The sequence below is a fragment of the Galeopterus variegatus genome, unplaced genomic scaffold (genome assembly GCF_000696425.1).
Source record: "Galeopterus variegatus unplaced genomic scaffold, G_variegatus-3.0.2 Scaffold9076, whole genome shotgun sequence".
Taxonomy (NCBI): domain Eukaryota; kingdom Metazoa; phylum Chordata; class Mammalia; order Dermoptera; family Cynocephalidae; genus Galeopterus; species Galeopterus variegatus.
This window is the reverse complement of record NW_007735187.1, coordinates 64112-79417: the sequence shown is the minus strand read 5'-3', so window position 1 is coordinate 79417 and position 15306 is coordinate 64112. Positions and strand designations below refer to the sequence as shown.

At 41.3% G+C, this 15306-nt stretch overlaps 1 protein-coding gene across 1 annotated transcript in view; it reads left to right on the top strand.

Annotated features, from left to right (window-relative positions):
- Positions 1 to 1226, top strand: part of GIMAP6 (GTPase, IMAP family member 6) — a 2865-nt gene extending 1639 nt beyond the window's left edge. The window contains exon 2 of the mRNA XM_008593389.1: positions 436 to 1226. Coding sequence (XP_008591611.1) covers positions 436 to 1226 — 791 coding nt within the window. The remainder of the gene's footprint in view (positions 1 to 435) is intronic.
- Positions 1227 to 15306: the final 14080 nt, after the last annotated feature.

Below are 15306 nucleotides of genomic sequence, written 5' to 3'. Positions count from 1 at the left end.
AGGAGACCCGTCAATGTCTTCAGTGGGGACCAGATGGGGAAAACAGCTATATTTGTCACTTCTTTATGTGCTCTGAGTCTTGGGACCTGCAAGGCCAGGAGAAGGGGACCCCCTTCCTGCCCTCCAGCCCCAGTCACAGCTAGACATCTTGGCGTTAGGTTTCTTGGTGTTTGGTTGGCATCTGCAGGTCTCCTCTCTCAGCTGATGGTTCTGATATTCCACTGGGTGACAATGTTCAGCCTCACCTTCAAGGACATAGGCTAAGAATGGAAGCAAAGGACAAGTCTCAGGGACAGATGGTCTTAGTCTCTCCTACTCCGAGCCAGGACGATCTGCCCTGAGATAAGGGAGCATTCCCAGGCGTGGCTTCTGATGAGGGTAAAGGGGGTGGATGGCTCTAACCCCAGCCCCTCTGCTTTCTTTTGATGCTTCCAGGTCTGAAGGAGAAAGAACAGAGCCCAAGGAGGCTGAGGCTCCTTCTGGTGGGGAAAACAGGAAGTGGGAAAAGTGCAACAGGAAACAGCATCCTTGGCCGGAAAGTGTTCGAGTCCAAAGTCAGTGCAAAAACAGTGACCACGACCCTCCAGAGAGGGAGCCGAGAGTGGGCTGGGAAGGAACTTGAGGTGATCGACACCCCCGACATTTTGTCCCCTCAGGTCCAGCCAGAAGCAGCAGCTCAGGAGATGTCTCAGGCCATTGCCTTCTCGTCCCCAGGGCCTCACGCAGTGCTCCTGGTGACACAGCTGGGCCGGTTCACAGAAGAGGACCAGCAGGTGGTCAGGCGCCTCCAGGAGGTCTTCGGAGTGGGGGTTCTGGCTTACACAGTCCTGGTGTTCACCCACAAGGAAGACCTGGATGGTGGCTCCTTGGAAGAGTATGTGCGAAAGACCCACAACCAGGACCTTGCCTGGCTGGACGTGCTATGTGAGCGGCGCCACTGCGGCTTCAACAACAGGGCGGAGCGGGCAGAGCAGGAGGCCCAGCTGCAGGAGCTTATGGAGAAAATCGAGGGAATCCTGTGGGAAAATGAAGGGGATTGCTACAGCAACAAGGCTTACCAGTCCTCCCAGCAAAACGTCCTGCTCAAAGTAGTGCAGGAAAGACAAAACGCTCAGGGGCAAGGGTCTGAAGTGCTCAGTGAGGAATCCCGGCTGGAAGGGCTGTCCCAAGTCCTGAAGGAATCAGAGAAGACTCACAGACACCTCCTGGGGAGGGTGACTCTTTGAGCCCACGCTGGCACCATCCTCATGTGGCAGCGTCTGGTGTGGGGAGAGGGGTGTGTGTTTGGAGGAGTCCAGAGTTCACAGCTCACGTCCCAGGTGCTCCATGCCTTCTTCCCTTCCTCTGGATGCCACCAGTACAGAAACTTCCATTTTGGTGGCATTGCATTCCTGGGGTATTTGCCTGTTCCCTGATAGAACCAAAGCTTCTTGAGGGCAGTGCTGTGTCTCGTTCTTCCATGTAACTCCCACAGCTTCCTGGCCATTGTAGTCACTCAGTCAATGCTGATGCAGCAACCCTGCATGAGTGGTTGCCCAGATGACTTCACATCTCTGTCCTTGCCTGTGACGGGGGAGGATGATGACTGTTAAAGTGCCTGCTGTGTGTGGTGGGCAGAACACGGCAGTGGCTCTGAGACAAATGGGGAGGGAAGGAGAGCAAGCAGGAGCAGAGAAGGAGGTAGAAGGAGCCACCCTTTCATTCACTCTGGAACTTCCTAGTGGCCATGTTGAGTGTAGTCAGGGGTGGGGTATCCTAGAAACCAGGCTCTGGTCAAAAGGGTGGACCTAGCCTTGGCTACCTAATGTGGAGGCCGTGGAGGTGCCAGGTGGGCAGAGGAGGCCAGCACCCCCACCCCCCACCCCGAGGCAGGCTTAGATTAGGGAGGGGGTGAGTGTCTGAGTGTATAAATGGGTTTCTCTAGCAAGGCATTTGTGGGGGGTTGAAAGGAGGGAGACAGGGCAAGAAGGGGACCTGCAAAGGATGGAATTGAGTGACTTAAACATCTTGTGGGGCAGATAGCCTGGCTTATGGGAGAACTGTGCTTCACGTGGGTGTCTTCCTGGAAGGTTGTTCCTACAGACTGGGTTTATGAGGAGCGACACTGGGTAGGACAAGAAGGCAGCAGAATGTTGGCCTGGCTCTGGCCTCAAATAGGAAGCTGTCTGCCTGCATGAGGAGACTGACATGCCTGGACACACCTCATCTTTTTTGGGGTTCAAGGTGCTCCTGGGAAGTTGGACCAACTGATGGGAAAAAAATAGGAGGAAGCAGGGAAAATGCCTNGTGGAAATATAATGAAGTATATTATATAAACAGACATTTTCAGCAAATCCACAGAGAGCTTTATGAAAAGCTTCCTTTCAACAATCAAAAACAGAATTGGAAAAATTAGTCACCTGGAGCCAGAAATTAAATGTTTAACAAAAAATTTCTAAACAATTTTAAACAGGATCTTAGCTTATGACTTGGCAGTCTGTAAAAAGCTTGGATTCTAGCACACAAAAGAAAACCATTTTTAGTTGGAAACGAGGTAAAATAAATTATTCCCTTGGTTATGGAAATTTCTGTTGGAAAATTTGGGGGAGAGACTAAAAATCTAAGTTTATATAAAACATAAAAGACCTTCCATTAAGTCACCAAAAAATTGCCCATACAGGCAAGACCTTTATAATAATAACAAATATTGAGTGATTTAAAACTGAAAATTTTGCAAGTATTTTTATTTAGCACTAGAAAAGAAGTGTGATTTAAGAGACACTGTGTGATAAATACATGGAAATGTTTTGTCTTAATGTATTTCCAAATTTATAAGAGACTTTGTAAATTCAGAACAAAATATGAATTAATGGTATAAATGTTTTAAAATCGTTTAAACCTGCCAAATAAGAATTTTAGCAAGATATTTGACACAAATTCCTCATGATGTAAGTAGTCTCACTCTCATATTATATGATGTAAAATTACTGGAACATGCTCAGTTTCAGTTTTAGATCCCGTTATTACTTTGCCTTGATTGTTTCCAAAGAACATTTTATTTTCCTCCATTTATGTGAAGGATTTCAGTAGAAAAACTGAAGCTCATCTAGGTATTAAATGTAGGATGTACTTTTAATCCAGGGAATTAGAGGCTGGAACACCCCTTGGAGGGCTGGGAAGACAGAGGTCTGGGAAGCTCAGTGGTGATGAACTGGGTGTTTCTAGGTGTTGGTCTGCTATGACACATGGCTGGAGTTCACCCAACAGGCAGGTTGGCACAGCTGAAGAATTCAACATAAGCATTGACCTTGTTGAAACAAAATGGAGACTGGGCCTGAAAAATTCCTGAGGAAACGAAACCAAACAGGCATTAAAAATAGCCTTAATCTTGCATAAACTGCAAATATAAGTGAAACCTAACGTGGGTCATTTCTGATAAATGACCCAATTATAAGCAGCCAGCTAACATATGATAATGTGTCTAAGGACTTTCAACAAAGTAAAACAAACAAACAAAAAAAGCAATTTTGTAAACGTAAACAATCAAATAATTTCTCTCTCTCTCTCTTTTTTTTTTTTGCTTCTGCATTCACCCTATAAACACTTTGTCATCTGAACACTAAACCTTTCAGTTTGGTGTTTTGCAATTCATGAATTGCGTCTTACTCAAATAAATGCTTTAAAATTTTTATTGTGTCTCAGTTTTAAGTTTTTTAACAGTCTGGTGTCAGAAGTGGGAAATGAAGGAGCCCCACTGTCCTGACCCAGTGACCTCCAAGAATAACAAGGAACCAGGTGTAAGTGCCCACTGAGCCCATTATGCTAACATTTTCTTGCTGTATCTGGAGATAAGTGGGTAAGTCCCTCTTTCCATTTTGCTTCTCTGAGTTTGAGTAATTTTTATTTCTGACGGAATCTAGAGGTTAAACTAGGTGTTTGACAGAAACTGGTCTAGATCCAGTACAGTGCACTAGCTGACAGACCAGATCTGGAATCCAGATTGAGATCCAGAGATCAAACAGGGTGTTTGATAGGTTGAATGAGGTATTCAAGAGAAAGCAGACTGAGTGCAGTTGGAGCTATCAGGTAACTAAAATTTTAGGACATGGTATTATGCGTTTGTCAACACACAAGGAGTCTGGGACTCCTCCAACTGGAACTCCAGCTAATTTTATGCTTGGAGATTTTGAGTTCAAAACCTGTGCCTTTCTCGAGAAATAGGGGCAACTCAGGAAGATAACAGTTACAGGGTCAACAATGGAAACATTTTATCCTAGATGAAATTACTCATGTATGGTCACACAGGAAAACAGGTGAGATCACGAATGCTTCAGAAATAATAGGATGCAATCTTGAATGGGAAACAGGCTTCCAAAAGGTAGAATGACTCAAAATAGCCTATCTAAAGGCATCTCTGCAGTGCCCTCATGAAAAATTATTCTGAACCTACAAACCTCTTTGATCTCTTGCCTTTTCTACCAGAGCCTTTTCAACATCNGTGGAAATATAATGAAGTATATTATATAAACAGACATTTTCAGCAAATCCACAGAGAGCTTTATGAAAAGCTTCCTTTCAACAATCAAAAACAGAATTGGAAAAATTAGTCACCTGGAGCCAGAAATTAAATGTTTAACAAAAAATTTCTAAACAATTTTAAACAGGATCTTAGCTTATGACTTGGCAGTCTGTAAAAAGCTTGGATTCTAGCACACAAAAGAAAACCATTTTTAGTTGGAAACGAGGTAAAATAAATTATTCCCTTGGTTATGGAAATTTCTGTTGGAAAATTTGGGGGAGAGACTAAAAATCTAAGTTTATATAAAACATAAAAGACCTTCCATTAAGTCACCAAAAAATTGCCCATACAGGCAAGACCTTTATAATAATAACAAATATTGAGTGATTTAAAACTGAAAATTTTGCAAGTATTTTTATTTAGCACTAGATAAGAAGTGTGATTTAAGAGACACTGTGTGATAAATACATGGAAATGTTTTGTCTTAATGTATTTCCAAATTTATAAGAGACTTTGTAAATTCAGAACAAAATATGAATTAATGGTATAAATATTTTAAAATCGTTTAACCCTGCCAAATAAGCATTTTAGCAAGATATTTGACACAAGTTCCTCATGATGTAAGTAGTCTCACTCTCATATTATATGATGTAAAATTACTGGAACATGCTCAGTTTCAGTTTTAGATCCCACTATTACTTTGCCTTGATTGTTTCCAAAGAACATTTTATTTTCCTCCATTTATGTGATGGATTTCAGTAGAAAAACTGAAGCTCATCTAGGTATTAAATGTAGGATGTACTTTTAATCCAGGGAGTTCGAGGCTGGAACACCCCTTGGAGGGCTGGGAAGACAGAGGTCTGAGAAGCTCACTGGTGCTGAACTGGGTGTTTCTAGGTGTTGGTCTGCTATGACACATGGCTGGAGTTCACCCAACAGGCAGGTTGGCACAGCTGAAGAATTCAACATAAGCATTGACCTTGTTGAAACAAAATGGAGACTGGGCCTGAAAAATTCCTGAGGAAACGAAACCAAACAGGCATTAAAAATAGCCTTAATCTTGCATAAACTGCAAATATAAGTGAAACCTAACGTGGGTCATTTCTGATAAATGACTCAATTATAAGCAGCCAGCTAACATATGATAATGTGTCTAAGGACGTTCAACAGAGTAAAACAGAAAAACGCAGTTTTGTAAATGTAAACAATCAAATAATTTCTCTTTTTTATGCTTCTGCATTCGTCATCTGAACACTAAACCTTTTTCAGTTTGGTGTTTTGCAATTCATGAATTGCTTCATACTCAAATAAATGCTTTAAAATTTTTATGGTGTCTCAGTTTTAAATTTTTTAAAAGTCTGGTGTCAGAAGTGGGACATGAAGGAGCCCCACTGCCCTGACCCAGTGACCTCCAGGAATAACAAGTAACCAGGTGTAAGTGCCCACTGAGCCCATTATGCTAACATTTTCTTCCTGTATCTGGAGATAAGTGGGTAAGTTCCTCTTTCCATTTTGCTTCTCTGAGTTTGAGTAATTTTTATTTCTGACTGAATCTAGAGGTTAAACTAGGTGTTTGACAGAAACTGGTCTATATCCAGTATAGTGCACTAGCTGACAGACCAGATCTGGAATCCAGATTGAGATCCAAAGATCAAACAGGGTGTTTGACAGGTTGAACGAGGTATTCAAGAGAAAGCAGACTGACTGCAGTTGGAGCTATCAGGTAACTAAAATTTTAGGATATGGTATTACTGGTTTGTCAACACACAAGGAGTCTGGGACTCCTCCAACTGGAACTCCAGCTAATTATATGCTTTGAGATTTTGAATTCAAAACCTGTGCCTTTCTAGAGAAATAGGGGCAACTCAGGAAGATAACAGTTACAGGGTCAACAATGGAAACATTTTATCCTAGATGAAATTACTCATGTATGGTCACACAGGAAAACAGGTGAGATCACGAGTGCGTCAGAAATAATAGGAGGCAGTTTTGAATGGGAAACAGGCTTCCAAAAGGTGCAATGACTCAAAATAGCCTATCTAAAGGCATCTCTGCAGTGCCCTCATGAAAAAATATTCTGAACCTACAAACCTCTTTGATCTCTTGCCTTTTCTACCAGAGCCTTTTCAACATCAACTTTCTTAAAAAATTAGATCCTCAAATGAGCCAGGAGTATCCTGCAATAACTGATATGTTTTCTAGTTTTACTAAAAACGAAAACTGCCTTTTTTCCAGTTCCTGGAAGGTGAAACTGGATAACTTTAAGCTTCAGCAAAATCACTGCAAAAGAATATGTATGGACAATCTTTGTGCCTAGGGCTCTATGGGTTACTTGGGGAGTTCACCAGAAAACCACCTGATGATGTAACCAGAGACATTCAATTGCCATCTTTACTCACCATCTAAAGATGCTTCAAACTCAAATCTAAAAGCTGCCCTACAAACTCCTAGATTACAATCGTGATTTGCCCAAAATATTAACCTTTGTTTTTCTTTTGTTTTCATAGAACTACATCTTGAATTCCCTTTAAGCAAATACAATTTGAATAAACAATTTAGCCTCGATGGTCTTCAAAATAGAAGTTATTGACACCTTAAGAGCTTAATTGGAAGGAGCTTGTGTTCTTATTCATTAAAAAAATTGATTTTATGTTAATAAATTAGAAATTACTGCCCCCAATTTAAAGGCTTTTAAGAAACAAATAAAAGTCTTCTACCAGATGGGTGTGCCTCCTCCACTGATTTATTTAGCTGGTTAAATGTTGGTTCCTGGTTATACTTGCTCAGAATAAAATTTCAATCCTTGGCTATTATTCTCCTCATAGTTATTATGTTTACCCCTCTGGTGTGTTGTATTCTCTCAAGGGTTTTAGGTAACTTCCAGAGGTCACTCACATGTCAATTGATTGCCATCAGTATCAGACAATTCAAGGAAACCAAAAATGACTGTGTTATTACTAATGCTGGTTGTGTGATTCTGCATCCCAGCACACCTGTTGATGATGCCGATAACAGCTCCCTGATGTTTTTTCCAATGACTGCATCAATAGTGGTAACCTAGAGTAAAGCTGTGCCATTTGATCACACTCTCAGCTTGCTGAGAAAGGACCAAAATGGGAACATTCCTCAAGTAAAAATAAAATGAAGGCCATGCTTTAAAAACTTCTGAGTAAACGAAGCAACTAGGCATTAAAAATAGCCTTAACTTTGCTTAAACCGTAAATATAAGCAAAACTTAACTTGGGTCATTTCTGATAAATGCATATGTTTGACAGAAACAAAACTTAACCTTGATCAATTATAAGCAACCAACTAGCATATGATTATGTGACTAGGGACGTTCTAACAAAGTAAACCAAAACAGGCAATTTTGTAACTGCAAACAATCAAATAATTTCTTTGTTTTGCTTTCACATTCACCCTACAAACACTTACTTGAGATGCTTTGTCATCAGAACATTAAACCTCTTTGGTTTGAAGTTTCCCAATTTATAAAGTGCTTCTTACTCAAATAAACTCTTTAGAATTTTATTGTGCCTCAGTTTCCCTTTTTGAACAGCATTCAATCCAACCTTCTTGTGGAAATGTTTCCTATCCCATCCAAGAAGGTTATGCTCTTTCATGTCGGGTATACCCAGAAGACAGTACATTTGGTCTCGTATTATATGTACTTCTTGTTTGTCTCCCATTAGTTGCTGGCAGAAAAATCTTCTTTATTCATCATTGAATATCAAGTGCCTGGAATATATGAAGCACTCACTTTTTTTTTTACCCATTTAGCAGCTGCGCATTACTCTATCCCAAGCTGCATTTACACAGCACGTGAGAGTCCAAAATCCTTGTGTTCTTGTTTGGAATTTTCTAAGCTCCCTTGTCCACGCTGCCCTCTATATTCTCAGTCCCATGCCAAGGTCCTCCATCTATTTAACCCCATTTCACGTAGACTTGAAGTTCAGTTCTCTAGCTGGTTTCCACCATCCGAACATATGCTCTGCATTTTGTAGACTTTACCAAACATACTGGAGATTGTGAGTCACAAGGAGGGTCCCACAGGCAGCACTGGGCATTCCGACATGCAGCTCACTCTCTTCCCTCTGGCTTGGAAAGAGAAACTGCTTGTCCTCTCACTCCCAGAGACAGTAACTCTGGGGTGAACACTTAATAAGTTTTCTCCTTCTCAGGAATGGCAGAGTGACTGATCTATTCTAGGATGTCAGGGAGAGTCTGATACCCACTGGACCACTTCCCACCATTATTTTTACTTTTCACAAACCAGAAACAGGTGGCTCTCTCTCCCTTTGGCCCCTGGTTACTATTAGGCCTCATGGCTAGTTTACCGTCAGCACAGCCTGGTTAAGCACCATTCTCCCTTCACACTCTCCCCTTTCTCTTTTCTGCTCTGGGAACTGAGATTCCTCTCTTAGGAAGGGGTAAAGTTCACCAGGACCGTTATCATCAAAGGAACGTCTTGTGAGCTGTGTCTAGCAGGCTTTGGGTTGGATGCTTTGTACTGAGATAGTGGCTAATGAAGAACCTCTGCCCTAAGTGACCAGATGTTATTAGACCACAGATGCTGTGTCACCTTGCATACCACTGAGTTCAAAATTGCCCATTGCTCTGTCAGAACCCTCCCTAAAAGTCTTATAAGCCTCCTGCTTTCCTCGGTTTTTGGGGAACTGATCTGGCTCAGTCTGACTCCATGTTAGTGGAATAAATCTTTAGGCTGAAATGGCTCCTGGCTCAGTCTCTCTCTTTTCTCTGTCTCGCCGAACCTAACAGTGACCAATTATGACCTACACTTTTGCTTCCTCATTTCACACCATAGGCAGCAATGAAGGTCTCTTTCTGGCTGTTCTGCCTGGGTCTTACTCTGAGTTCCCACCTTTTCCGAATGTGAGTCTCTGGTTGTCAGGTGGCCCATTGTGTGGAACTAGCTCTCTTCCGTCAAGTAGAAGGATTAAGAAACCTACTTTGACTCTGGTCCCTGCTCTGGTTTCATCAGCTTTACTAGGAGTTCTATGCTTTTGACACAAAGACGGTATTTTTCCTTATTGGATTCGGTTCTTTGTGTGTATTCTATTTCCTTCAGAATCCATCACGGGAGAAGGGTCTTTGGCACCCTGTCACTTGCTAGGAACTTCTGAAATGGGGAAAATGCTTTGACCATTATTGAAGTGACTTTCCCTTTTTCCTTTTCAAGCGCAGGATCTTTGCTCCACTGCGGTCATTCTATTCTCAAAGCACTGTCCTGGAACAGCAGCATCTACAATTTCTGAGGACTTCTTAGGAATGCAGGGTCTCAGGATCCACCCCACACCTACTAAGTCACAAACTGCTCTTTAACAATCCCTCCAGATGGCTCAATTATGCTAACGATTGAGTTTTTTTGAAATTGTAATATTTGCTCTATTAACATACAGGGGAAAACATGCAGTAATAACCAGCTTTTAACACTCAAAAATATTAATAGTATTTAAGATTTAAATAGTAATAGTATCAAAAGATGACAGGTTTGTTATCCTCGGTATTTTCTTCAGAATGGACTGTTTTATTACTTCTCCAGCTGACATAACAAGAGCCAGGTTTCCTTTGCTAGGCAACTACATTTACACAGGAGAAGTCTAGGTAGTAAGATGTGGGAACACCCGCCTCCTGTTATAGGGGAAAGGACCCAGAGAGGAAGGAAGAGGAATAAAGCAATGACATCTTGTGCCTCCAGGTGTTGTCCATTCAGAAACGAGAAGTTTATTAGATAATTGAGTTCTACTCATCCCTTGAGCCTTGGTCTGGGGAGTGTCCTCAGGGGAAAAGCTTTTCACATGTGGATGTGGCCATGAGTAGTTCCTTGTTTCAAGGACTGAAACACCTTCAGTATCTGTCTCGTGACACTTGCTCTCCATTCCTTTCCAATATTTCATTCTTAATAGTTTATTTAAAGTTTACCCATTGGCTGCTTAGCCTGTTAGGAGTCTCTGTGTTTTTGTGGAAGCAGACTCAAGCTCTGAGGTTTGATTTTCTTGACCTGTCCTTGGTTCATAGATAGCATAGAGGCCTTAGTTTGTTTGGGAGGTTGTCAAAGAAAGCCTCCCTAGAGGTGACATTGCTTCCTGATGTTACCAGGCAGCAATTGCAGATCCTTGGTCAATCCATGAAAGGAAAACTCTTTCACGGGACTGGCAAAAGGAAAAGAAGAGAGAGACAGAGAGGCAGAACATAATTGGGCTTTATTACAAAGACAGAGAGGCAGAACATAATTGGGCTTTATTACAAAGAAGAAATACACACAGAACAAGTGTGCAAGGGAGGACCGCACTGCCATCCCCCTCCCCCTGGATTCCTAAGGGGACGGTTTATACTTTGTTCTGGGATGGAGGTGTTTCCCTATCATTATTAAGGGGAGGAATATTCAGCCATGGGGAGGATCTAGGGTAATTAAGGCCTGATTGGCCAATGAGACGTTGCATCAGTTTCCTGTCCTGTGTCCCTGAGTTTCTGAAGATTCTGGTTATGCAGTGGAGTCACCCTCTTAACTTTGGTCAATCCAGTATGAATATCTATGAGCAGCCTCTCTGGGCCATGGCGTGTCTCTGCTTGGTCCCGCCTTAGTGAGATGGATGCAGCCCTGGAGCGAGGTACAGCGCTGACTCAGCCACGCTGTGCATGGCCCAGGCTACTAGCTGTCCACTCAGTAGCCTTTTCCTCCATCTTCCTTACTAACAAAACTACAATTTTGCTTACAAAGTAACGCACCCACATGAAATACAAATTGCCCATTGTTTCCTGCAGGTGGTGGTAAGCACATAAACAGAAGGCCTAAGGAGAAGTCTGGTGGTGTTTCTGCGTTCATTTTGCTTTTGTAATTCACATGCCATCCTGCCTTCTTTATTGTTACTCTCTTCCTCTTCCCGCCTGTGATTCACACGTGAGGCTGGAGTTGGTCAGCCAACTTACTACTTTGAAGATAAAAGTTAATTGCAAAGAACGGGGAAGCAGAAAGGGAGAAAAAAAATCTGGTTCTTGGATAGTTATATTAGCCCTAGACTTACTATCCATACACCCCTTGTTGTATCAAGATCAAACTGTTGATTGTTAAGCCATGTTAGTGAAGTCTCCCTTACATGCAGCCAAACACAACCTATAAGTGACATTTCAGGACTGAGTGAGAGCCACTGCCACATGCCTAGATGATTTTAGACCAGGAAAAGCAGAGTTGTGGTGCAGTCAGCCAAGGTCATCCCGTTGACACTGCTGGACTGAGAAATTGACTCTGGGTTACATCTGCCTGGACTCCCTGGCTGAGCGCCAGGAGAACTTCAGAGACCTGACAGATGAAGAACCTCTCCCAAGTAGAGACTGAGGCCTGGAAATCCCAGTTTTCTTCATAAACCACAGTGTGAGAGAAACAGGATGGCTGGGGAGTAACTGTCTAAGTCACCTAAATAGGGATCCTATTTAATGGCTCAGATCAGATTGATTTAAACAAGGTTAAACATTTAATTCTGTTTTTCCCTAGATATAATGGGTGAGCCAAAGGAAAGATTAGAAAAGTTAAGGAAAATAAAAATTTTACATTTTCTCCTTATGTCCTAAGTGTAGTCTATGTGTGATTTTGCCATTCGGGTTGTTTCAGTAAATTCTGAATTCTTCCACGGGAAGCCATTGACTTACAGTCTCAGGCAACTCACTTCCACAAGCTTTTTTGTTTGAAGCATCTTTTCTACAAAGGTAAGTATTATCTCAAGAAAAATTTAAAACATAACTAAAATTTCTATATCTCATTAATATTTTGAAATAAACAAATTCTCCATGTATCATTGTCTGAATGAGCATGTTCATGTTTGTGGAAACTGAAGACACTTATATTTTTCCCAGTGTTTATTTTCCCTCCTCCTTTCTTAGTCATAGAACACTTCCACAATAGCCAAACATATAGCTATTCATTGTACCATCAACATTTCCTGCCTTTCTTGCTGTAGGTGTGGCCACGTGACTAAGTTCTGGCCAATAGGATTTACGTGGAAGTGTCAAGTGCATCTTTTAGAAAATATCCCCAGCTTCAAAAGGCTACATCCTGCATGATTCCAATTATAAGACATTCTGGAAGAGGAAAAATTGTAGGCACAGAAAATGGATCAAAAACAAATCAGCGGTTTTCAGGGGTAAAAGTGGGTGTAAGGGTTGAAACATAAACACAATTCATTTTTTGGAGGTATGGAACAGTCCTGTATCTTGATTGTGGTGACAGCTACACTAATGAGTACATTTTTCAAAACTCACAAAACTGTATGCATTAGTCTGTTTCTGTTGTTTACAGCAAAATACAGGGTACTGGGTAATTTATAAAAAAATGAGATTTATTGCTTGTAGTTTCAGAGGCTGGGAAGTCTAAAGCCCAGGGAACACAGCTGGTAAAGGCCTTGGTGGTGGTGACAGTGACAGCAGGGTATCACATTGCAAAATGGCAGAGCAGAGAGAAAGCAGAGATAAAGACAGACTCTCCTCTTCTTTTAAATCTCAGGAACCATGCCCCTGACCACCACTTTTAATCCATTCACTATTGCAGGGTCCTACAATCCAATCATTTCTTCAAGTCTCCACCCTTCAATTACCATAACAGGATTTCCCACCCTCTTAACAGTCACAGTGGGCACTAAGTTTCTAATACATAAAACTTGGGGACACAACTCAAGCTTCAGTGAAATTTGAGGAGACATAAATCAAACGCTGTTGCTCCAGAGTCTATCCTTCTCCTGAAATTCTTACCCCTAGCTCTCCTGTTTCTGAAAAGAAGCATGATTGTTATTCTAATAACCACAAGGACACATTTCTACACAGCCATTACAGTAGACTCAAGCTCAAATTCTTCTTCCAGTCTTCTCCTATAAATCCTCGTTTCACTTCCCCACCATAGATCAGGGCTGTCGCATATTTCTTTATTTTTAAATATTTTATTTTGTCAATATACAATGTGGTTGGTTATTGTGGCCCATCACCGAAACCTCCCTCCCTCATCCCTCTACCCCCTCCCTCCCAACAATGTCCTTTCTGTTCACTTGTCGTATCAACTTCAAGGAATTCTAATTGTTGTGTCTTCTTCCCTCCCCCCCCCGGTTTTTTGGGGTGTGTGTGTATTTATTTATTTATTTTTAGCTCCCCAAAATGAGTGAGAACATGTGGTATTTCTCTTTCTGTGCCTGTCTCATTTCACTTAATATAATTCTCTCTAGGTCCATCCATGTCATTGCAAATGGCACTATTTCATTCTTTTTTATAGCTAAGTAGTATGCTGTTGAGTAGATATACCAAATTTTCCATATCTACTCATCTGATGATGGACATTTGGGATGGTTCCCACTCTTAGCTATTGTAAAGAGTGCTGCGATGAACACTGGGGAACAGGTATTCCTTCGACTTGATGATTTCCACTGTTCTGGGTATATTCCCAGCAGTGGGATAGCTGGGTCATATGGTAGATCTATCTGCAATTGTTTGAGGAACCTCCATACCATTTTCCATAGAGGCTGCACCATTTTGCAGTCCCACCACAATGTATGAGGGTTCCTTTTCCTCCACAACCTCACCAGCATTTATCGTTCAGAGTCTTTTGGATGTTAGCCATCCTAACTGGGGTGAGATGGTATCTCAGTGTGGTTTTGATGTGCATTTCCTGAATGCTGAGTGATGTTGAGCATTTTATCATATGTCTGTTGGCCATTCGTATATCTTCTGCAGAAAAATACCTATTTAGCTCTTTGCCCATTTTTTAATTGGGTAGCTTGTTTTGTTCTTGTAAAGTTGTTTGATTTCCTTGTATATTCTGGATATTAATCCTTTGTCAGATGTATATTTTGGAAATATTTTCTCCCACTCTGCTGGTTGTCTTTTAACTCTGTTAATTGTTTCTTTTGCTGTGCAGAAGCTTTTTAGTTTGATATAATCCCATTTTTTTTTCTTTGGTTGCCTGTGCTTTGGGTGCCATATTCACGAAGTCTGTGTCCAGTCCTACTTCCTGAAGTGATTCTCCTATGTTTTCTGTAAGAACTTTTATTGTTTCACGGTGTATATTTAATTCTTTAATCCATTTTGAGTTGACTTTAGTGTAGGGTGAAAGGTATGGGTCTTGTTTCATTCTCCTGTATATTGATATCCAGTTATCCCAGCCCCATTTGCTGAAAAGGCAGTCTCTTCCCTAGTGTATATGCTTGGTGCTTTTGTCAAAGATCAGATGGCTGCTGGTGTGTGGGTTGATTTCTGGATTTTCTACTCTATTCTATTGATCAGTGTGTCTTTTTTTATGCAACTACCATACTGTTTTGGTTATTATAGCTTTGTAGTATAGTTTAAAGTGAGGTAGGGTTATGCCTCCAGCTTTATTTATTTTTTTGCTCAGCATTGCTTTGGCTATGTGTGGTCTTTCGTTATTCCATATAAATGTCTGGGTAGTTCTTTCCATTTCTGAGAAAAAAGTCATTGGAATTCTGATGGGGATTGCATTGAATTTGTATATCACTTTGGGTAGTATGGACATTTTCACAATGTTGATTCTTCCAATCCAAGAGCATGGGATATCTTTCCATCTTCTTGTATCCTCTCTAATTTCTCTCAGCAGTGGTTTGTAGTTCTCATTATAGAGATTTTTCACATCCTTGGTTAACTGATTTCCTAATTTTGTTTTTGATTTTTGGGTGGCTATAGTAAATAGGCAAGCTTTCTTGATTTCTCTTTCTGCCCAGAAAGTGACACAATTTTTTCAAAAACTTAAAAATATACATAATGTTCAAACACAATATAATTAGCCGCTCTTATCC